General features: G+C 39.7%; 1 protein-coding gene across 4 annotated transcripts in view; it reads right to left on the bottom strand.

The window, feature by feature from the left end:
• The window catches only part of nedd4a (NEDD4 E3 ubiquitin protein ligase a), a 108,735-nt gene that overhangs the window by 52,944 nt on the left and 31,220 nt on the right, over positions 1–24,571 (bottom strand). For 2 of the 4 annotated variants that reach the window (XM_067971528.1, XM_067971529.1), the window contains exon 5: positions 20,086–20,139. In XM_067971528.1, coding sequence (XP_067827629.1) covers positions 20,086–20,139 — 54 coding nt within the window. Of the gene's footprint in view, positions 1–15,612; positions 16,903–20,085; positions 20,140–24,571 lie in introns of those variants that run through there. The other 2 variants (XM_067971526.1, XM_067971527.1) reach the window with 2 other exon arrangements.

The following is a 24,571-nucleotide window of genomic DNA, read 5'->3' as shown; positions in this document are numbered from 1 at the left end:
GGTCTTAGTGATGGAGCGGATATGTGGTCATCAGTTCATCTCAGGGTCAAACAGGATGCCAGGGTTGCAAACGGTCTGGTTCAGCCTCAGGCAGTGGCCGGGGAGAGGGCTGGAGTCAGTGGCTAGGGAACAGAGTTTGTGGCAGGGAACGAAGACAATGGCTTCAGTCTTCCTAATACTTAGTTGGAGGAAATTTTTGCTCATCCAGTCAGAAAGCAGTGTGACAAATCAGAGACAGTGGAGGAGTCGAGTGAGACTGTGATGAGGTCGAGCTGAGTGTGGTCAGCGTACATGTGGAACCTAACGTTGTGTTTCTGGATGATGCTGCCAAGGGGCAGCATGTTGATGAGAAATAGGAGGGGGCTGAGGAGAGATCCTTGGGGGACTCCAAAGATATCGGTGCGGGAGCGGGTAGAGAAGCCATTGCAGGTGATTCTGGGGCTGCAACTAGATAGATAAGAATGGAACCAGGCGAGCACAGTCCCACCCAGCTGGGTGGTCAACCGTGTCAAAGGCTGCAGACAGGTAGTGAAGGATGAGGAGGGATAGTTTACCACGGTCACATGGGATGTCATTTGTGACTTTGATAAGGGCCACTTTAGTACTGTGGCAGGGGCAGAAACCTGATTTATCACTATTCTGCAGAGTGTGTGTGTGCGTATGCGTATGTATGTGAGTGTGCTAAGTTTTAATTGGGGGCAGCTTGCTTAAACTGCTCCAATATGTTTGTAGCGCAGTTTGAACAGAACAGGGTGTAGTTTCAACCCAGCCTAAATGGTCACACACACACACACACACACACACACACACACACACACACACACACACACACCCCCTAGACATTGGGTAAAATTCTGCAGAATCACTCAGATAGGCACCCAGTAGCTTAAATTTGATCATCGAGAATTGTCTTTTTTTGATTACGATGAGCATACTTTATAAAGCTTCTTCGATATCCAGTGTGTTTGGCATTGGCTTAGATTCTTTCATAACCACATTGAGGTGCAAGATCTGGGTTGCACTTCTGGGCCTGTTTTTCCTTGGGGTGAGTGAGCATTTCATTTGGGCGATGATAATCCAATTTGTATTTAAAATACTGGCAATAAATACACTGTTTATAAATGCAATTTTTAAACTCACTAATTAATTGTTTAAGTACTAAAAGCATTCACGACTTGTTTTCAAAAGGAGGGATAGCATGTGTTTCTGTTTAATCTACAACAGCTATTGTTCAAAAAAAAACTTCAGTAGTCAAACAAAACCTCCAAAACTATGATTTGGTTTGATCTTTAACGAGAATGCCTCCTTATGTTTACTTTGATGCCCCCTTAAATTTATTTTGATGACCAGACTGAAGCCAATATGTTTATAATGAGTACGCTGTACTCAGTGTACTTGTTTTTGAACGGCTGAGGCTTCCTGGAATGCCTTATGTGTTTCCAATTTGGCAGAATGTCTTCATACTATGGGCAATCTTTCCTGAATACTGGGAAGCACACACTTAAAACTATAAAATGCTACAACCCCATGTGATTTCACAACCCATATGGGCACCGTACCTTAGGAAGGATATATCGGCCTTGGAGGGAGTGCAGCATAGATTTACTAGAATGATACCTGGACTCCAAGGGTTAAATTACGAGGAGAGATTACACAAACTAGGGTTGTATTCCCTGGAATTTAGAAGATTAAGGGGTGATTTGATCGGTTTTCAAGATATTAAGGGGAACTGATAGGGTAGATAGAGAGAAACTATTTCCGCTGGTTGGGGAGTCCAGGACCAGGGGACGTAGCCTAAAAATTAGAACCAGGACTTTCAGGAGTGAAGTTAGGAAACACTTCTGCACGCAAAGGGTGGCAGAAGTTTGGAACTCTCCCACAATGGCAGTTGATGCTCACTCAATTGTTAATTTTAAATCTGTGATTGATACATTTTTGATAACCAAAGGTATTAAGGGATATGGGGCTAAGGTGGGTATATGCAGTTAGGTCATAGATCAGCCATGATCTCATTGAATAGTGGAATTGTTCAAGGGGCCAAATGGCCTACTCCTGTTCCTATGTTCTTAGATGCAGTTACTGAAATGGAGTACTGCAGCTTCACCAAGTGTAGTACACAGTGGTTTTATACACACATGTATAATGAAGGGGGATTATAATTAAATTCTTCAATCTTGGCAGCATGCAATTCACTGAATACATTTTGAGCACTGCTCGAGTTTCGTTTTAGTGCAAAGTAGCTGCAGAGAGAGGTGGCGACATGCATCTATAGTTGTCACATGTGCCAACATCCAGCATTTCAGGGGCTTGGTCAGCACTTGCTGACAATAGGTTTCTGCAGATTGGACCCCTTTTCCTCCAGTTCAGCTCTTCCCCATGTCTGGCAGCTAATGTGCCAGAATAATTCCCTCTTACCCCTCGACACCATGCCCAGTACTAATGGGCTTATAAAATGAGGTGCACTCCTTCACTTGTGACTCATTTCTTCCATCCCTTCCTCAGACAACAACTTATGGAGCCTTTACTGTAGGAAAAGATCCCAAGGCACTTAACAATTTCTCAAATCCATGCCAGCAAAGAAATGCAGCTCTGTACAACCTAGCCCATCGCACAAACCGCACTCTGAAAGCTTGCATTCCATCAAATACTCTAATTTTAATTATGTTTGGTTTTGGGAAATTTAAACGGAACATCTAAAAGGTAATTGCCAATCCAAACATTTATTTACATTCTTGTCTTGTTGAACAGGAATTTGAGAGAAAAAAAATCTGGAAAGTTTAGTCAGTCTTTATTGCCCAGGATCAGAAGACAAAATGAGAATGATAGGGTACTCAAAGAACAGACCTGCAAGCCACCTTCTTCATAACTACTATACATTGCTATTCCCCAGCACGGTATCATTAATATCTTTATATCATAAAGCCTCGAGGGGCAGAAGAGAAATGCTACAATTGCAGTAACGCTGGATGCAAGTTGCCTCCAGAATTTGCAAGCTCATTTTAATTAATCATAAGTGAAGACAAAATGATCCATTTCCATTTCCTAACTGGCAGTCTTATCAGATACAAAATAGGGAAGTGCAGTAATACAAATAGATTTGTTTCTCACACAAGAATCATTTTTTTTCCCCACCCACTGAGAGGCATTTATCCGTTGCATTTATCATTGATAACTTTTCTCTCCCCACTCACTGTTACTGTTGTGGTTGGAAGCCACATGAGTTTTTCCAACCATTACAGGGGATTTTAGGTGGAAACCTAAAATTCTCAGCAAGATGCAAACAGTATCAGCATCAGTTTGGATCAGTGATGGCACTCACACCTCTAAGTCAGGTCGTGGGTTCAAGCCCATAACTTCAACACATTATCTAGGTTGAAACTTGACTGCAGTACTGAGGGAGTGCTGCACTGTCAGAGGTGCCATTATTTCAGATGACATTGAGGTGCCAGTTACCTGTTCAGGTGGACATTAAAGATCCCCTACTACCATTCGAACAGTAGGGGAATTCCTGGCCAACAATTATCCCTCAACCAACAACATCTATTACACATCTAGTGGTCATTCTACTCATTGTTTTTTGTGGGATCTTGCTGCACACAAAATGGCTGCCACATAACAGTTTGCCGACATAACAGTCACAACACTTCAAAAGTAATTCATCAGCCTTGAAACACCCCAAGGACCTGAAAGGTGTTATATAAATGCAAGTTTTTTCATTCTTTATTATACAAACATTAGCTTTTCATCTCCAGTAGAAATAGAAATTAAAAATGGTATGGATTCCTTTCAAACTGGTATCATTGTTTCAAAATGTTACAAATGCAAGCTCTCTGTCTTACTTAAATTTAACTTGTCACAGACCCAAGAATTATATTTTCATCAAACAAATGCAATTGTATTTTTCCACTGTTTTTGAATTTTTTGTAAAACGGTCAATGGAAATTATAATTTCTATGGCTGCTAAGGCACTTTAGTCTTCTTAGCACTGCACTGAAGTGTGAGCCTTAGTCAGAAGGTTGTGGGTTCAAGCCCCACTCCAGACTTGAGCACACAATCCAGGTTGACACCAGTGCAGTATTGAGGAAATTGCTGTCTTTTTGATGCGATGTTAAACTGAGTCCAGTTTCCCTGTTCTGATGGACATAAAAGATCCCATTACGCTATTTGAATAAGAGCAGGAAAGTTCTCCCTGTATCCTGGCCAACTTTTATCCCTCAACCCAACACCATTAAAACGAAGTATCTGGTCACTTGCCTCATTGCTGTTTGTGAGACCTTGCTGGGCCACATTGGCCTACATTACAATAGTGATTACGCTTCAAAAGCAATTCATTGGCCCTAAAGTGCTTTGGGGTGTCTGGAGAATGTAGAAGCACTATACAAAAGGCACATTTTTTCTTTATTTAGAGGAAGTATTGGTTCTAACCAGCATCTTGCAATTCTTCCTTCCATGACCAAACAGCTCATTGAATTGATTATTTTAACAAGACTTTTAACTCGAGTTACATTTCATGCTTTTTACAAACAAACTCTCCTCCAAATTGTTTTCATCTCTTACTTCTTTTAATCTTGAGGGGAGACAAAAAAACTAGACTTATCGCTTCAAAGCTAACATTTAACAATTAATCACACACCCTTTTTCCTTTGGTTTTGTGGCTAAACTGTAGATATATAATAGGCTCCATTAGATATAATGTGAGTGAGGAGCACGAGGCGAGGCGGAGAGGGAGCGAATGAGGCGAGGCAGAGAGGAAGCGAATGAGGCGAGGCAGAGAGGGAGCAGGCGAGGCAGAAAGGGAGGTGAATGAGAGTGTACGATGAGTGTATGCGAGTAAAAGAAGTGTAAAAAGATGTCTTTGTATATTTGCAAATCAGTTAACGGTGTTAATTAAGGTTGCTACCTGCTTTCTCTCCCGTGCTTATCTCCATCACAGGGATCTGCCCTTGGCCCCACACCACCAATTTTCTTTCTGTATTACAGGAATTGCAACACCTGTTCCAATGGTAAGAGCACCATTGCAGGCAACCCTGTAGTATGAATGATCTGATGCTCTTACTATCATAAACAGTGAACTCTCCCAGAATGGGGCTTCCCTCGTCCCAACCAAAGTGCCAGCTGAACTCTCAATTCCCCCTGTGGGCCAGTAGTGTACTTTCAGCTGCTGTATGAAAACACAAATTTAAACCACGATTGTGTGCCACACATGGACAGAAGGGGACAAAAAATTATTGCAATGATATTAGCTTAATAGTCTACTGGAATCAGATAAAAGCATTGCCATAAAAATACAAGAAAAACAGGTGTGAATATAGGCCTAAAGACTCCTGGGTGTAGATGACCAGACATCCCAAGCACAAGCTAAAATTGACCAACTTGGTTTCTCATACTCTTTACTATTTTGAGGACACGCACAGAGTTCTAGATTATTAAGCAACTATAACTTTTAACATTTAAGATATTTCTTTAAGATCTCACAGCACCACCATATATTTGGCTTCCCAACAAGGAGGGATGCTCACAAGGAGCTCACAGTGAGTCACTCCCTCCCTCCTTCAAAAGAAGCACCTCACTTTTAGAACAGGCCAAGAACTCACTATGTGCGGATTTATGGGCACAAATGGGCCATTACACACAACACTTTCCGGCACTGATGTGTTGCACCAAAAAAGGAAATTATGCGAGGCCAATGATAATCTGCTTATTTTGTAAGTTTTCCCTCTATACCTCCCACTTCTGTCTGAAATCCTGCTATTTACAACATTTGTTACTCAGCCAACTGATGGTTTTTGTCCATTATATAATTTTGTAGCTGTTCAGGGATTGACCTGTAGATACTAGTTGATCTCATAAGGAGCAAAAGCCAAGTGTACTCTTCTGGTCTAAAATCATATACACGGTCCTTATTTTTATTCAATATAATATATAAATAGCAAAGGTTACAGCAACTTGGGAATCATGGGAGTTTCTCTGCAGTGGAGACACTAGGACACACAAAACTGAGGCATTACAGCATCAGCGTGGAGAGGCGTAGTTACTGTGGCAGTTTTCAAATGTGGACACTGAAATTTGTAATGGAAAAAGTGGACACAAAAAAGTGTGACAAAAACAAAGTGAGGCTTTGTGGACAAGAAGCTTTTTCATACATTCTAGATATTCCACTGATTTGTGTATAGGACTGATTAGTATGTACACTATACTTATATCTTCCACTGATTAGTGGAAGAAGCTGATTAGTATAGTTAGACTCCACTCAGTGTGTAGGACTGATTAGAATGTGTATTGCAGATATATATTCCACAGTAAAAGGACTAAATAGTATATATATTAGATATACATCCCATTGGTCATTTACGTTCCGATAATTGGGGAACAGCACACACCTACTCCAACCCCTAAATATAACAGATGGTTAAAACCTTGCCATCAAGCTAACCAAATGCTGAGTGAAAAAGATAAACTGGCATAACTTAGGCATTTACAGAGAGAATGAATAAAGCTTGGAATGCTGCAAAAAGAAAACGATCAGCAAACTGTTAATTTGCTCAAAAATAAAAATGAATTTTTACCTTTCCATATAATAGATGGTCACTACATGCTCAAACCATTCACAGTCTATTTATGATCTATCCATAGTGTTCAGTAAACTATAATTTGAAGATTTAGATTTGGACTGGGATTAAATTATCTGAAGTCTGCCCAAAAAGGTGGCATTCCATATTGATTTTACTGTAATTAAGCTGGACTAGAAATGTTCTCTTCCACAAGGACCTACATCCTTCAAGTTTGCAAAAGCCACCTCTGCCTTCAGGCACAATAAAACACTTGGAAACTTCTGCAACCTTCAATGTTTACTCCTACAGCCTTTGGCTGCAGTTAATATTTGCATCCGAAATACCCCTTTATATGGCAAGTTCATTAGGTAGCTGCTCTGAACTGGTTTAAACATATCTAATCCTCTTAGGCAACCTGCAATTCAAAGTCCATCTGCTGAGTTTAAGAATTTGACAACACTGCAACTGTAACAAGGAAATCTTTCTAAACCAGATTAAAGAGAAAGAAATGAACCAAGACTTTTTTTTTAATATGACAAATGCCAATATTAATTCTCAGTACATTCACATCCAACGTAACCATCTATCATCATTTAGATCAGGGCAGGATCACTGTACACCTGGCAACGGAAGAAAGAAAAATTACAGTTTCCAGTACCTGTGGGACAAACAACAAATTGAACTGTGTAGATTTTTGCCAAATAAACAGAAACTTAGCCTGGACAAAATATGGTTGAACATCAAGAATTCTGAATAAAAGCAATGGAACAGGGAGGGATTTCATAAAGCAGCAGAATACCAAATGACAGCTTCCAAACTCACAAACATAATGCAACTATGTACCAGCAAGATCGGAGTTCCCAATTCAAGGCTTCACTATTTGCAGCCAATGAAAATCATTCTCCGTTTTTCAAAATACACTGTCTTTCAAAAAATATTGTGGAAATTTTTTGGACAAATATGAAAATGCAATTCAAGAATGTGGAATACTTTTAAATTCAGCTGGATGGGCACACATTCACCTCCAAAGTTGTTTCTATTTTTTTTAAAAATCAGCATTTTTAAATCATGGTTTCCTTTATTCATTATCATAAATGTTTGAGACAATTGCAACCCTGCAATTTGATTAAAACACTCAGAGGAGCTTCAATTGTTCATAAGATTGAATATGTCCGGGAAGGCCTCAATTTTAAAATCTCATCCTTGTTTTCAAATCCTTCCATGGCCTTGCCCCTGCCAATCTCTATAACCGCCTGATCTCTGCACTCCTCCATTTCTGGCCTCTTACACATCTCCAATTTTAATCGGTCCACCATTGGCGGCCGTGCCTTCAGCTGTCTAGGTCCTAAGCTCTGGAATTCCCTCCCTAAACCTCTCTGCCTCTCTCTCCTCCTTTAAGATGCTCCTTAAAATCTACCACTTTGACCAGTCTTTTGATTACCTGTCCTAATATCTCCTTATGTGGTTTGGTGTCAAATTTTGTTTGAAAACGGTCCTGTGAAGCGTCTTGGGACGTTTTACCATGTTAAAGACGCTACATAAATGCAAGCTGCTGTTATGTATTTTTCAAATTCATGTGCTTCATTAATGCTTAGTTTTTTTTTAGGGGTCAAAAAGCTACAAGAGTTCTCAAAAGACATCTACAAATACATAAGTGGTAAGTTAGGCATTGGACCACATTTAATTTATGTTCTCCGGGCTAGACAAACCAGACTGTAATATTTTACAACATGCTCTCACACTGAATACAGTCATTATGACCACCCTATGGGGTTGCACTAAATGAATGCAAAATTAGTCTCTAATGGATATAGGCATTTTAAGATGTAAAATGATCTGCAACAAAAATCTGCAGTTACTTGTCAAGTTTCAAATATCTACACTCTAAACAACTAGGATACATGGTATTTTTAACCTCAGAACTACATTCAGGAAAATTTACTTCTCTTCATGATAAATGCCCAATCTTTTTCACTTGTACTTACACCAAAATACTGGTACATCCGCTGTCAAGAGAATATGGAGTAAATTAAGCACACAGGCTTTCTTAACAGCATTCCCCTTCATTCCATCAGCCAACTACGTGGCTTTGTCAATCCAATTTAAGTCTACCCTCAACTTATCTCCAATGTTACTTTAGTGGTTAACTTTTCCCTCCTTGTTCCAAATATTATACTGCAGCCACATTCCACCAACCATACCGTGCCAAGTACAGCAAAAATCAGCTGAACCCCATTCTGGACACACGAACAAAACAACTGAACATCTGTCTGTTAATTTCATTGTAGATGGCAATTTTATTTTGAAAAACAATTGCTAAAAATAGTACGGCATAAGTTTGCAATTTGTTAAATATTACATTTGAACAGTGGTTTGTAGGAACACACCATTCCACTTAAGTTACACAAATTGGTGGAGGCACCCCAGCTGTTCGTAAGCAGAGGTCTGTAATCATAGAAGTTGTCTTGCAAAGTCGCTAGGAGCAATCTTTACTGTGCAGACTGAAATTTTGAGGGGCTTCCCAGAATCAAATGTTGACGCTATCCCCTGACTGACGTTAGGCTGGTTTATCCTATAAAACAGGGAGGTCAGGGAGCCCTATGAGAAAGGGAAGGAAAAGAAAAGGGGGATGTGAAGGACAAATATTTATAAAGCACCTTTCGTATCCTCAAGGCATCCCAAAGTGCTTTATAAGCAATTGACCACTTTTGAAGTGCAGTCACTGTTATGTAGACAAACATAGTACCTTGTTTGTACAAAGCAAACAAATGAATGACCAGATAATATATTTGTGGTGTTGGTATGGGGAAGAATGTTAGCCAGGACACTGGAATCTTTGAGCAATGCCGCAAGATATCTCGCATCCGCCTGGGCAGGCAGATCGGGCCTCAGTTTAACATTTCACCCAAAGACAGCACCTCTGAAAATGCAGTAATGCAATGAAGAGTTCAGATTATGTGCTGAAGTCTCGGATTGGTCTTGAACCCACAACCTTCTGACTCAGAGGCAAGTAATACCAGCTGAATCAAGACTCAAGGGGAAAGAGGCAGTGAATTGTAACAAGAGGGCGTAAACAACTTAGTTTCCCTCTTGATTTGGATATGACAACTTGATATTAGTTATTAACCGGGAATATAACCAAGTTATAAATGTCGATGTTAATCTTTATGAAATTGCTGCTCCATACATCCATTTTTCTTTCCTGCAGCTCGATTTTCAGCTTCTTTACAATTTCTAAATATGTTTTCAGTTTCAGCATACTGTTTATTTCTAAGATTAACTCTCTATCTGACCTCACTTTTCATCTGGCCACTAATTAAAAATAATTTTTACTGAAATCATGTTCCTCAACCCACATTCTACCCCAACAGAGGCCCGAGAGCATCCTATAACAGGGACACTTTCTCTGAAATTATCTGTAAACATCTTGTTTAGAAAACTCTTCTGAATACAAAATACAACTTGTGAAATAGGCAGATCAAATTCCACTAATTCTCCTATTCAGCTCCACCAAGAAACAAGAACAAGGGGGCATAACCTTAAAATTAGAGATAGGCTGTTCAGGGGTGAGGTCTCTTCCCCAAAACACTGTTGAGGATAGGTCATTTGAAAATTTCAGAACAGAGATTGATAGATTTTTGTCAGGCAAGGTTATTAAGGGTTATGGAACCAAGGCGGGTAGATGGAGTTAAGATACAGATCAGCCATTTTGTTTTATTCGTTCATGGGATGTGGGCGTCACTGGCAAGGCCGGCATTTATTGCCCATCCCTATTTGCCATGATCTAACTGAATGGCAAAACAGGCTCAAGGGGCAGAATGGTCTACTCATGTTCCTATGTTAGCTAAGAGAGTCAAGTGCTCCTGTTTAAAAGGTATTTTTGAAAGCAGTGAACAAACAAACTGAACGTGTTTGCACTGAACACAATTGTGTATTTGATCAGATGTGAGTTCAGCTGTTCTCAAATGCAAGTTTGCAACTGTTACTGAAAGATACAACACGATTTTTGTTGGAGAGAATATAACCAAATCAAAAAATAACAGACCCAATCTGAACTAACAACTTAAAAAAAACAGCATTCTTCCCATCTAAACATTGAAGGAATGAATGTTCTTTATATGACTGAAAGACCCCATGACTTCCTAATAGCCACAGGAAAAGTGACCCCAGCCAGCTTCAATTTCAAGCTAAATAAGACTCTGCATGGTTGAACTATACCAAATTGCACCATCAGAGCTCCATTCTATGTGGAGGCAAAGATATTTCAACATTAAACAATTTTTAAATAAAGGCTTTGGTGAGCCTTTTATGGTAATGTACAATACTGGCAACAAAATGTTTCCCTACCTAGTCACATTTTCAAGTATTATGAAGTATTAATGAGATAATTCGCAATAAAAACAATCAGATAGAGAAGCAACAAATCCAAATAATGAGTAGCCTTAAATTATAACAGCTTAACTTTTTTTTAGTAAGAAATTTCAAACAGCTGTGTTACCAGAATACTTTGAAATATGCTGCGATAAATGACCATGTAATTGTATTATATCCGGGTACAATGTATTATTGCTTTGCTTACTGAACATTCTCTGCAGACCATGAAATCCATCTCAATGACCATCGATCTGAAGTCATTAACTACCTCAGTAACAATTTAAGAAATATGGCTCATTTAAATTTTCAGAAGCAGATTATATATACACATGCACATATACAGCGTAAAATATAGAATACAAATGGCATCCTGTGCAAAATCTGTTCCTAAAACTGGAATATGGCACTTTTTGTACTGGTGCTAAAAGTGCTGATCAATGTTGCTGTTGCCAGCCTGAGTCAACATTGGCGATACTACCTGCAGAAGACTCTTATATGATTTATGTTTTGCACCAGAGGTGGTCTGAAGTTCACCTTTTTATTTATTTTTGTTAAAAAAAAAAGTTCAATGGCCTTCTTTATTTCTACTCCTTTATTCTACCAGCTGAACAGTAACTGCCCTCACAGCTCTTCTCAACCAATAGAAAATCTCACCTCCAGATCAGCCAACATTACCCCATGCCTATAATGTAGCCTACGCTCTTTCTAGGTTAGCTGCAGTGACAGACATAATATACACCTCATCATGGCTGTCTCTTTATGACACGCTCCCTAGAAAATGGGGTCAGGCCACAGGCGGGCAAATGGGGCACAAGCTAGTGTCCTCAGTTACTGTGACATGGCAAAGATCTGATGCTATCCCAAATAAGTTGTATATTACTCCTGAAACCACTGTGGTCTTGCTCACAGTTAGTCAGAGGAAATGACAGCTGCATTTGTTGCAACATAGATGTTACAGAGACACCTCTGGAACAAGTAAGAACAACATTCCTGTAATATTCGGGGTTTTTTTTTTAAAAGGTTGAATTGCCACCTCTGAAGGACTAAGAATAGCAGGTGTAATTACCACTGTAGCAATACGCATTGATTTTTTACATTGTTAGTAATTCTACTGCCAGGGCCTTAAATCATAAATTGTTTAGATCCACAAAAATCTTTCATCCTATCTCCACAAAAGGCTCTTTGAACATCAACTAAGTGTTACTTTTCAACAGAAAAAAATAAAAGTGGTGGATAAAACTTAAAAACTGTAATTTTCTGCAACAATCTTCGGCAAAGGGAAATGGGCTTGAAGACTTAACTTCCCTATATGCACATCAAATGAGAAAGTGCATCCGTCCTTAATGTGTGGAGCTCACAGTCACCTTGTGCGAAGGTAAGGCTCAGTAAAGTCTTAATTAAAAAAAAACAAGCTGTCAGAAATCCATATGGTCAAAAGATTAAAGCCCACAATGGAAAAATCTGAACAAAAATTCATCTCAACAAACTGACTGTATGCTGGGACAAGTTCTTCGCGGCTGAGAACACAGTACTAAAGAAGATCTTAAAGGATGCCCTGCAATTGATTCTTGCTCTATCATCATGGAGGAATGCTGGTGTCAGTGGGTCAGCTCTGTTTTTTCAGCTCTATCCTTTGGAGCTCAGTGACAAAAATGACCTGGATTGACACCAGATACAGAGCTAAGGCTACTTCAGCAGTGCTACAAGGCTGCACTGGTAGGGCTGATGAAATTGCATGAGCACTAAATGAGATGATCTGGACACTCTGGTCACTGGACCAAAATGGATGTTGGCTTAAAGACCAAACTCACAGGTTGGACTGATTCATGACCAATATTGGAAGAGGATGAATGGGGTCCAGATACCCCAAATGCCCTCTCACCAACTTTAGCACTGGCATAGAACATAACTTGACAGGTGCACCTTTGTGAGAACATCCTCATGAACGCTCCCTGCCCATACCAGAATCTATGCCTGACCCCAGAGTTGGTGCTGGACTGAACTGGTTCCAGGTCTCTGCACCAAGAAAAAGCAGAGACACTATTGTAGCTACAATTGTCTTTCACTGAACAAGTTTGTCACACTGAACCCTTGGGCTGAATTTGAAGAAGACGTCACACTCCAAGAAGCCATGCAACAATGAAAAAGAGCACAAACAGGTATTATGAATCAGTCACTGGGTATATTTTGTGGCACTCAAAACACATTTTAAAACCAAAGGCTGGCATTGGCCAGTAGCCGAGACACAGCCGAATGGAGTCAGGTTAATGGAGATAAATTGCATAGGGCCACTATTCAAGATGGCTTCAATAAAGTGGCATGAGAATTTAGATAAACTATACATGGACCGTCAAAGGAAATTCCTCCTGATCAGCACCAAGGCTGTAGGAAACACTTGGAAACTTTTGCCAACAGAGAAACATAAATGGCTAACAACCTCTCTCTGGTGCAGGAGACTAATCTGATCCCAATAAAAAAAGAAAATACCAAAAGGCATGCCCTAGATTAAGGCCCTAGGGCCTGGCCAGAGGGAGGGTGAAAGAGAAACCACTTGATTGTTTTGAGTCTGAATTGCTTAAGGGATTATTTCCCATGGGGCCTTCCCCTGCAGGCTGACAGCAATATCCAATTATCTGCAGAGATTGAACAAATGAGTAAAATTGCCATGTCAATCCTCAAAAAAGGTTCATTTCTGAAATCAAAACTTCTAACCTTGCTGTGGACAAGTCTCCTATTTTCCCCCATTACTATTATTGTTACATAAATTATGATTAGACATCCAGATATTAGAGGGTCTGAGGGTAATAAGACTTGTCACAAAACAGCAGTCAAATCTTTCTGCCTAGATTTTAAAAGTAGCCTTTAACAAGCTGTTAATTATAGACAGCAGGACATCCGATACTTTGTTGCTGAAGTCTAGCGCCCGAGTGAAAAAGGAACGTGTGGACCTTTCACGTCTGCAAGCACAACAGAACTCAACCATGGTGCTGATCTAATTTCATGGCTGCTGTGTACAGATGGCTGACAGTGACCACCACTACTCTAATATCAAGTGGTTATATTTGAACTCAGACCTTCCATATCAGTATGCCAGGCCAGACTATCTGGAGTCTGATGAAATATTCTGGGAGCAATATATTTAAATCGGGTCTAAACTCTACTATATTTAGCCAACCTAACTTTGATTCAGTTTATAAAACAAAGGGATAACCTAACTGTCTATATATTTAAACAGCCAAAATAATCTCTCATAAATTAAAGCCAACACTTTCTTTCTATTTAATGCAGTAAACGCACAAGATAAATTCACGTAGAAAGTAAAAGGGAGAAAATTTTAAAAATCAGAACAGGCTCTAGGTTCTCAAACAGATACAATCTGCAAATACAAGCTTATTTTTATTCCAAAACATGCTCACGTTAGCTTTAACTGACTTTTACTTCTAATTTAAAATTGCATTACAAGTATTGTAACAATTTCTAGAAGTGTATATAATACACATTCTAAATGGAAAATGGCTTAGTAGGGTTAGGAAGAGGGAACAGAGATGCTCAAAGGGAAATCATTAATATATAGTTCTTAAGGTTAACTAAACTACAAACACAAACATTTCAAAAAGCAGGAAATGGGTTTGGATCTCCAAAAGTAACTTGCAAAAGACACACCTTTTCTACCTAAAGGCCGACAGAGTTGCACAACTTATTACCAGCATAGCATAAGGCAGCATTTGAAGTTTAATGTGCATTAGTTGTAGCATCACCACACAGACTGTTTAAATTGAGAACATCAAAAGCACAAATTAAAAGATTTCAACATGATGTTCTTAGCTGAGCATACTGGAATTTTCACAATGCTATGTTAAGACATTGCAGTGTTGGTATCTATCTCATTATAAACTAGATTTATCTAAAGTGCTTACCAGACATGTCGCACATGTCTTACTGGACAAATAACTTCTCACCCAGAGATAAGATTTAGCAGCAGTAAAATGTCTGAATACTTATTAGTCTACAGATCGAGTAAGAGAATTATTTTTTGTGCATAAGTGCTAGTACAGGACACTAACTTCTGTTTAGAGTCATGCACCTAATCTAAATCACTTTCCTGACAGAGAGGTCCATTAAAGGCTTTCTGTAAAGGAGCCAAAGAATAAGTTAGTAGGCGTGGAGCAAATTTCTTCTGCAGTAACAAACAACGACAAGAGAAATTCTTTGGCACAAAAACAATTTTTCATTAAGGATATCTATAGAATGTGCAACATGCTTCAAAGATTCTTTAAACCCCCAGATGTACAGTCCTTATCTACAGATCTGATCTGTATCGTTGAATAGATTAGTTTGCCCTTAACTCAAATCTTAAGAGCAAACCCAACACATGGAAACAGCTGTCTGCAATCATCACTGTGATAAATTTTAAAACTAGTAAAAAAAAATTCAAGTAAATTTAATTTCAGGTTTGCCTACATTTTCTAGTATAGCTCCCACTTCCCACAACACTGCTAAACAAATCCATTATTAATTCTACAGACACTGCCCACAACTTGGTATTAAAAGTAGGAAGGAAAGGAGACAAAGTGATGTTATTTTAATTCAAAACCGTCTTTGAGACAGGTTACAGGCCTGCAATATAAACCTATTTTCACAAATCCAACATTTTAACCTGTCTCGCCAACTCATTGAATTAGCTTACCTTACACTCTTGTCCCCAAACAGTTCCAACAGCTTCCTTTTTGTAGTTTCCACTTATTTCCTCCTCAGAGATAAAGATCTTTTGTTCTGACCGGGGTGCTACATGAATTTGTAAATGAGGGATCCCAACTTTTGAACTGCAATGTTTAGGTCTAGAGTGGTAACTGGAATCCAGCTGACAGGGAACTTCAAGAGAGTGGCTCCTTTGAAAGATGGGGCGTTTATTTTGTTCATTTATAATTTCCTTTTCTGCCTCCCCATTAACAATAACTTGACACTCTGAATGCTTGAATGAAGGTAAACATACTGACGCGCTCCTCATTAACTTGATATGATGGTACCGTGTTTGTCCAGCATTTAAAGAGCTCTGCTTAAATTCCTTTACAAACGATTCACGGTGAATTTGTCCTTCCTTGGTCTCTGTTCCTAGTATAAGAGCTCTTTGGTAATTGAAATGTAGAATGAGATTCGAAGGTCTGTGCAGTTTCTTCACTTTTCCCCTGGACTCAGCTTCTTCCTCGCTGTAATCTATTACTCGATTTTTGCCTGGCTGCTGTCCATTACAATGAAGCGGCTTAATGTCTCTAACCTCACTAGAGGGACAAACTGGGTTGGACAATCGCAGTCCATTAACTGCTGTTGCAACAAAACATGTGCTTGTTTCTTTGGATTTAGACACAACCTGATCTTCATCCTGAATTGGTTCATGGGAGCAAGGAAGGAATCGATTTAACGTCAGATTGCTACCTCGACCTGTAAAAGGATCTGGGCTGGTCGGTGTAGCTGGCGGAGTGTTGCACGGACTCTTAGGAAAAATCACCAATGACGAACAGCGCCTCAGTGGCACCTTCGACTTCCTCAACTTCGCCGATGCTTTGGTAGCTCCCACCGTACGCTCTAAAAGTTCTTGGTCAAAAGAAATACTGCTGTTGCTGCTGTTGCACGACCCACCCTCACTGCCACTGCTGCTGTTATTAGATTCACACTGTCCACTGGACTGTTTGGACTGTAATGATATTTGCAACGTGGAGCTCTTTTTTCGGCGATGTTCACTGTTACTAACCTGCGGTATAAACAACGATGAACTGCGCTGCAGGATACGTTCATCCTGTGATAGTGTTTGCACCACAGGCTCAAATGTAGTCACTTGATTAACATTCTTCCTTGAATTTATGGGTACAGTCTCAACTGTCATACAAATGTTATTCTCCAAGCCTTCTGCAGAAACTTCAGACAGTGGGTCCGTGTTGCTCCTCCGAGTTGCAAAATGCAATCTTAAACGACGGGCCATTCTTTTTTTTTAAAAAAAAACCAAATGTGGTCCTAGGTTGGAATGAATCCGAGCTGATTAAAAACTCACATTTTGCAGAGAAAGCTGAAGGCAATCATAGCAAGCACCACCACTTGGGATACAGTCACCATCAGTAGCTGTAGATAAGCAGAAATAGCTGAAGTGACAAGCAGCATTCCAATCATTATTGAACCATGGCTATTAAGCCTGGGAAGTTAGAAGTATCCAGCAGCAAAAACTATGATCGTAGGAATACCCCAACAAGTCTGAAAAACCATGAATGTCTGTAACTGTGAGAAATGAAGGCACACTCCCTTCTACAGCACTGAAAATTCAGCAACCTTTACAAGGAGCTCAGCTGCTGCACACTGTTTGAATTCCAGCCAACCTCGCTTCAATTAAAGCTCTTTGACTTGCATGAATGACTGAATCTAACCCAAAATCAACAATCTTCTTACATTTCGGTTTCATATATTACATGTCGTCCCCACCAAGCAGGCTAAGTATGTGGCACTACTCTAGGCACTGGAGCTTCTAACGTTTCTCCTACACCGAACCAACATCATATTTTTACCCCACAGTATTGCATTACAGGAAATTTCGAAGAATGACATCCAGCACACTTCCGTATCACTGGGGTTTCCGAGTACTACCCACAATATTAAACTTCTGGGATATGGGAAATACACAGGAAGCTACTGCTAGTAATTGCGAGAGAGCTCCGTAGCTATGCATTTACAATTGAACAAAATTTGCTTTCGTCAGTTCTTCAATGTGATAAGTTAGAATTAGCTTGTCGGAGATAGTAATTTTGAACTCACGTTTTCAGTTCTGCTACAGCTGGACACATTGAAATCCAACCATCTAAAGTAGACCTGATTATGAGTAAATCCTTGCAAGAAAAAAATAAAACAAAAACAAAACTATTATTAGACTCCCACTGGACTGAAATCCTGCTGGTACTGGACTGCTAGTGCTTTTCAAGCCTGTTCGGTGTGGCTAACTATGAAAAACCTTTCTCTTCATATACAGAAATGCCACATCCTGACATTTGAAACTCATGACTGTGCCAAAGGAGTTACATTCTTTTCTTCCTGCAGCTTTCCTATCAGCTGCAGAGATTCAGAAGAACTGAATAAGTAATTTATTTTTGAGAGGAAGCATTTTTCATTGACTCTAGCCTTCATGTTCTAATCATGTAAAAAGGGGCAATCTGAACACGAGAAATTATTCCTTAAGCATCTGTGCTTCACACTAACACTTCAGGCTGTGACACTGAATATGGTTTAAGAGGCAAGAGAAATTGTCCTTTGAATAAAAGGCACAACGACATTTAAGTTCCAAGTCTTGCAAGAAAAGGTTACCTTACATTTTAATATGTGCAACCAGGACACAATATGACTGGCCACTTCACACATTTCAAACCTTAACATAATACCTTATTAACCCAACAGTTCGCAAGTTTCTGTGCAGAAATAGTTGTTTATTCAGTAAAGCCGATGAAATAAAACATGTAACGTTTTTCCACGAACCAACAGCAAGTGTTTGGTAAATGTATAATGACCATCTTAATATCCTTAGGGGATAAAAGTGGCTACACAATGGAAAAATGTGCTGCTTTTAATCAAGAGCTGTAACAACTGCACCATTTACTGTTGGCATTTTAACAGATGCCTTTTATGAAGGTTTTCTACCACTGCACAGAAGTGGGAAAGTTATTCTGAACTGCAAATAAAAGTAAAAATGGTCCTTTGAGCATTTCATTTTGCACTCAGTCAAAAAGCAAACAAAATAGCTAACCTGACTAAACAGCTTGTACTAGAGACATAGGTAGTTTCTTTGTATGGCATAAATACTTGGTTAAATTCTTTACAGCAAAAACATTTATATTTTTAAAAATGCATCTGGAAAGAACAATACTCTCTTTGTAGAAAAAAATCTGCATTATGCCTTTCAAGTCCAGGATTTTTCCTAAATAAAGTTCCAGACGACCAAACGCACAGGAATTTCTATTGCAGCCCAGCTTAGTCTTCTGATCATTGCACTATCCCAGAATGTTTACCACTTCTCATTACCACTTTTCGATATTGCTTAATTTGGCACTGCTGATGGCAAAATATGTTATTTTTAAATGCTAAAGTAAGTACGCTTTAAAAAAAAATCAAATAGCATAGCACTCCCACGATACTACCTTGGACACCATTTTGAAAATGGGACAGGCTGAACAACTATATTTCAATAGTGTTTTATAGCAACAGAAATTCTATAAATACGCAGACTTCAACAGCAGTAGAATTCAACTGATCCTGCACACAAAGTATGAGAATAAATTATATTTACATTGTAAAACAGAAATGATGACAGCGCATTGGAAATTCAGTATGTTGCCAAACAGACCAACACATGGCAATGTCACACTTGTAGATTCCTTACAGTGTGTTCCCATTATGAGGAAGTATGAATTGGAAGCAAATGAAAGAAAACTGGATGGCAAGTCAACACGTCCAATTCTGCACCCAGCTATTGACTGCCACTGGTGTGGGTGCAGGGCTTCAGCACACTGCCAGAGCATATGAACAGCACAGAGACACACACAGAAAGGGAAAATTCAAGGGCAATTAGGGATGGGCAATAAATGCTGGCTTTGCCAGCAACGCCCACATCCCATGAATGAATAAAAATAAAACACACACCAAAATATAGCTGGTTGAAGGGAAAAATGTACCCCTTTTCATTATATGGTAAATTTTAATTGTTTACTGAGAAACAAACTTCTCTGCCAATCCATATACTGCTGTGACATGAAATAAGATTTGTAACATTGCATTTTTTTTTAAAACCAAGTGCCAATATGGCTTATGCTAGGAGTAAGCAGACATCATTATGGTAGCTTTGCTACACAATTCTATGCAAAATTTTAGCAACGAGTGCAATATTTGAGTCAAACCTTATACAGCATAACTACATGACTTGAGACATCTATAATGTCATCTTATTCAGAACATGCCATGCAAACATGAACAATGACATCCCTCCTTTGTACTGACATGATGCAATTGAAAATATGAGCTGGATTTGTCCACATTACACACGGCAACATCTTCATTATACAATAACATTTATTTTAGTCTAGAGCAATTATTCCTTGTTGATATGGGGTCATCCTTGGAACAGAGTACTCACCAAGCGGTTTTCATCAAACACTTCAAAGAGAATCCGGTGCTGCCTTGGCTGAACCTAGCAAAAGACACAAATATAAAAACATGTTCATTGGAAAGGACAGGGATTTTTTTTTCCTATGTTTACCCAAGTTGAAATTTAACATAACTAAAGTACACGCCCTACAAGTTCTCAATTTTTCCTTGTGAGTCAAGCTAACATAATTCCTTGTAGACAATGATTAACTCTTGCAAAGTAGCTTTCTCTATTCCTCAGAAAGCAGGTCAGACGAGTTACAGTAAGGTCCAAGTAGAAAGAGGAATTTTACTAACTTCTTAATCTGAAGCATGACAACCATGGCAGCAAGTAGAAAAGAACAGTTGACCCCAATCAGAACAGATTAATATATTGAGACACACGGCATCATTTTCCAGTAAGGCAGATTAGTGGCAGGGCAGGTTGAGAAAGCGGCTAAAAAAGCATACGGGACCCTGGGCTTTATAAATAGAGGCATACAAAAACAAGGAAGTCATGATGAACCTTTATAAAAGACTGGTTCGACCACATTGTGTCCAGTTCTGGGCACTGCACTTTAGGAAAGATGTGAAGGCCTTAGAGAGGATGCAGAAAAGAGTTACTAGAATGATTCCAGGGATAAGGGACTTCAGTTACGTGGATAGACTGGAGAAACTGGGGTTGTTCTCCTTGGAACAGAGAAGGTTGACAGGAGATTTGATAGAGGTATTTAAAATCATGAAGGGTCTAGGCAGAATAGATAGAGAAACTGTTCCCTTTGGCGGAAGGGTCAATAACCAGAGGACATAGATTTAAGGTGATTGGCAAAAGAATCTAAGGTGACACGAGGAAAAACTTTTTTTTTAAAAACACAGCGAGTGGGTAGGATCTGGAATGCATTGCCGGGGTGGTGGGGGCAGATTCAATCGTGGCTTTCGAAAAGGAACTGGATAAGTACTTGAAAGGAAAAAATTTGCAGGGCTATGGGGATAGGGCGGGGGAATGGGACTAGCTGGATTGCTCTTGCATTGAACCGGCACAGGCTCAATGGGCCGAATGGCCTCCTTCTGCGCTGTAACCTTGCTATGATTCTATGATTAAGCATTGTAAAAAATTATTCCATAAATATCAAACATGCAAGAAGAGTTTAAAAATAAAAGGGACTCCAATCCTGAGTAGCCATTGGTAACCCAACACACTCTCCCTCAATCGGTCAGCCATAACTTTCAACCCAAGGCCCAATCTCCAAACTTCCAGTTTTGTTTTCAGAATAGAAACTCCACCTGGACGCCTTTTCCTACCCAATATTTTGCAGAATTTGCCCAACTCCTACTGTGGCAAGCATAAAAACCCTCTAACCAAGATCTGAATCTCAAAATTAATACAATGAAGGTGGTCATATGGACTATTTTCACTCATCCATCCAGAAAGAACCGACCATCTCCCATCACAGTTTCCAAATGTTTCTCATTATTCCAGGGTTTTTGCTTCTATTAGCATACCTCATATACCATTCTATGTTTTAATCACTTTGTGTGAAGAGCTTCCTGATATCAATCTTAAACTTGCTTTTCATTAATTTGAACCTGTGCTAACTTTTCCAATTGTCATGTTTTAATTTGAAGTCGTGCTCTGGATTTATCTTTTCTGTACCTTTAATAAGTCTATCGTTACTCCTCTCAAAGCAGAGAAGTTCAAATTTCCCCAGCCTTCTCATAACTCAGTTCTCTGACACCAAGAATCAGTCTTATGGCTCTTCTCTGCATGACTTCAATATGTCCTTTCGATTTCATTAGCCAGAATTGGACACTATACTCTAAGTTTGGTCTGACTAGCGCATTGTACGGTTTCAGCCTGACCTTTTCTGACTTTCAGTCTATTGTTCTGCCAAATAGTTCAATGCTCTCTTTGATTTGTAGCTCGCTCTTTCACAGCGATTTGATATGTTGAGCATTGTGCCCACCAATAGATCTCTTTCAACTTCCCCTATGGCGACTTCAACATTCATTAAGTACTTTTGTAGCCCATTTTTATCCAGTACTTTCTACTTGTTTACATTAAATTTCATCTGCTGTTCTGCTCACTTGTCTATTTTATTTAGTGCTTTGGCCTGACCCTGCTATTGTCTCTTTCTGTGTTTCCATGGTTGTTAGAGATTGGTAACTTATTTGCCACTGGAGGATGCCTTGTTGCTCCTATTCGGTTCCAGTAAACTGCTCTCTAAATATGCTTTCTAAGTTAGAATCAACCCTTCTGCATTCCAACATATGCAATTTTTAAAAATTGAGATTCTTATATCATTCAAAAAGAAAAATTAGAAGCACTATAATTCACAGAGTGATTGTATAGGATTGTGGAGATCCATTTCTGTTTAGCTCAAGTAAGTTCTATTCATTTATTTATTGAAATTTGACAAAACTGAAATGAAAGCTTTAAAACATTTGTTTTCTGGTTCATTATTTTGGTGCATCTGCTGATATGGGAGGGTCATCAGATGAGTTTAAAGCTGCTTTCACATTGGTTTACGTGCCATCAGCTACCGACAAGAGAGGCTCATTAAGGTGACTGCAGCTCCACAGTAAACGTGCCCAATTTGCTACAGCCAGTGGCCATGAACACCCCATCCCCCGCCTCGCTTTTAAAACCAGCTCCTCTTTGCAGCTGGTCTTTGCAAATCTGGCAAGGTTACCGTGGGATTGCTGCCACCTCTGCGAGGCCTGCAGGTTGGAAGCCGGCTATGTCAGCAGAGGTCTCGCAGCTGTTAAGGTCCATTAGAATGTGTATAGTCACTCCAGTGATGGCCCAATGGGTAAAGACACCAATGTCCTATTAAGCCTTAGAGACCAAATGGTCCCATGTTCAATCCCCAATCTGTGCTGAGTTAACTGATCTCAGCCAAAGCAGCAGTATGGCTCAGGCCAGTGACTCCTGTTGCAAGTATACACGAGTGGATGTTGAGTGATAATAGGACTAGGTTTGGCTGTAATCCTTTTTCCATCTTCAAATAGACCGTTGAGACCAGTTGTCTAGGTTCACATATAAAGAATGGCCACTGGGCAGGTACAGTAAGGTAACTGACACTCATGGAACTCTACTCCATGGAGTGATTACCATCAGGAGAGTAGGCAAGAAAGGGGATGAAAACTAGAAAAAGAAATAATGCATTGGAGAATAGTTAAGTTTTCCACGCACATTCATAACAGGCAATTATGTGGAAAGTCTCATACACTGTAGAAGGAACTTTCAATTTGAGAGTCCGGTCTTACAAACAGATTCAAAATGTGCTGTGCCGTGAATTGGGAGCCCGCTCTGTTGAACCAATCATCTAATTAAGGATAGCCACACTGGATTCTGATGCAAGGTCAAATGGGGGAACCTTCTATTGATAAAAGAACTCTTTACCTCTCAAGCGCTCTCTGTGGATGACCCTCAAAATCCTGTGTATGCATCCCTCTGACACACTGCTCAAATTTTCTGCAGTGATGTAACCATCTTGCATGTTTAATTCACAACTGAGTTTAAGGCCGTTAAATCCAGTAAGGAGGTGATTTGATTGAGGTTTTTGGATTTTGAAAGGAATTGATAAGGTGGTTAGAGGGAAACTTTTTCCACATAGCCTTAAAATTAGGGCCAGGTCATTCAGGGGAGAGCTAGGAAACACTTCTTCACACAAAAGGGAGGTAGAAGTTTGGAACACTCTCCCTCAAAAAGCAGTAGATGCTAGTTCAATTAATCATTTTAAATCTGAGATCGATAGATTTTTGCTAGCCACAGGTATTAAGAGATATGGAGCCAAGGCGGGTGGGAGTTAAGATGCAGATTAGCCATGATCTCAAAGAATGGTGGAACTGGCTGGAGGGTCTGAATGGCCTACTCCTGTTTCTATGTTACTGTGTATGGGTCAGAATTCTCCCATCCTCAGAACGTGAAGTATCATGAGTAGAACCTCAAGTCCCTCAGCCCAAGAGCACCTGCTTTCCTAGACACTAGGGAAGAAGTTTCTTGACCGTAAAGGTGAAAAGTTTCTGGAAATGGGCACTGCTCAACTAGCCTAGAAAACTGACTCTCCTGAATCATGTGGGAGGGATCCTAAAGCAAAAGATGGAACTTTCATCAACAGTCTAACATGAGGCCCTTGTCTTCAGAAGTCTTTTGGAGATATTATCTACCACTGGTTGCGGTAAGAACATCATCACTGCAGGGGGTGGGGCACAGTGATCAGTCAGGTGGCTTCCGTTCCAGATCCTTGCCTTCCTTTCAAATTTTGTGTGAAGCCTCCCTCCCTCCACAAATATAAAAGAGGAGCTCTGTCTGCCTAAAGGGCAGTACATCAGGGTAGGGCGTGGAACCAGGAACTTGGCAGCCATGCCTGGAAGAGGTCTTTCGTTCTGTTGGTGTTTTGTATAGCCAATACTAGCCAGTTATCTCTAAACTGAAGGCATAGAACAGTTAAAAGTTTAAAAAAAACCAAAATAATTAGTTAAGATTTAAGATG

This window comes from Heptranchias perlo, chromosome 34 (assembly GCF_035084215.1).
Source record: "Heptranchias perlo isolate sHepPer1 chromosome 34, sHepPer1.hap1, whole genome shotgun sequence".
Taxonomy (NCBI): Eukaryota; Metazoa; Chordata; class Chondrichthyes; order Hexanchiformes; family Hexanchidae; genus Heptranchias; species Heptranchias perlo.
Note: the sequence above shows the minus strand (reverse complement) of the source record. Positions and strands in the feature narration are given on the sequence as shown.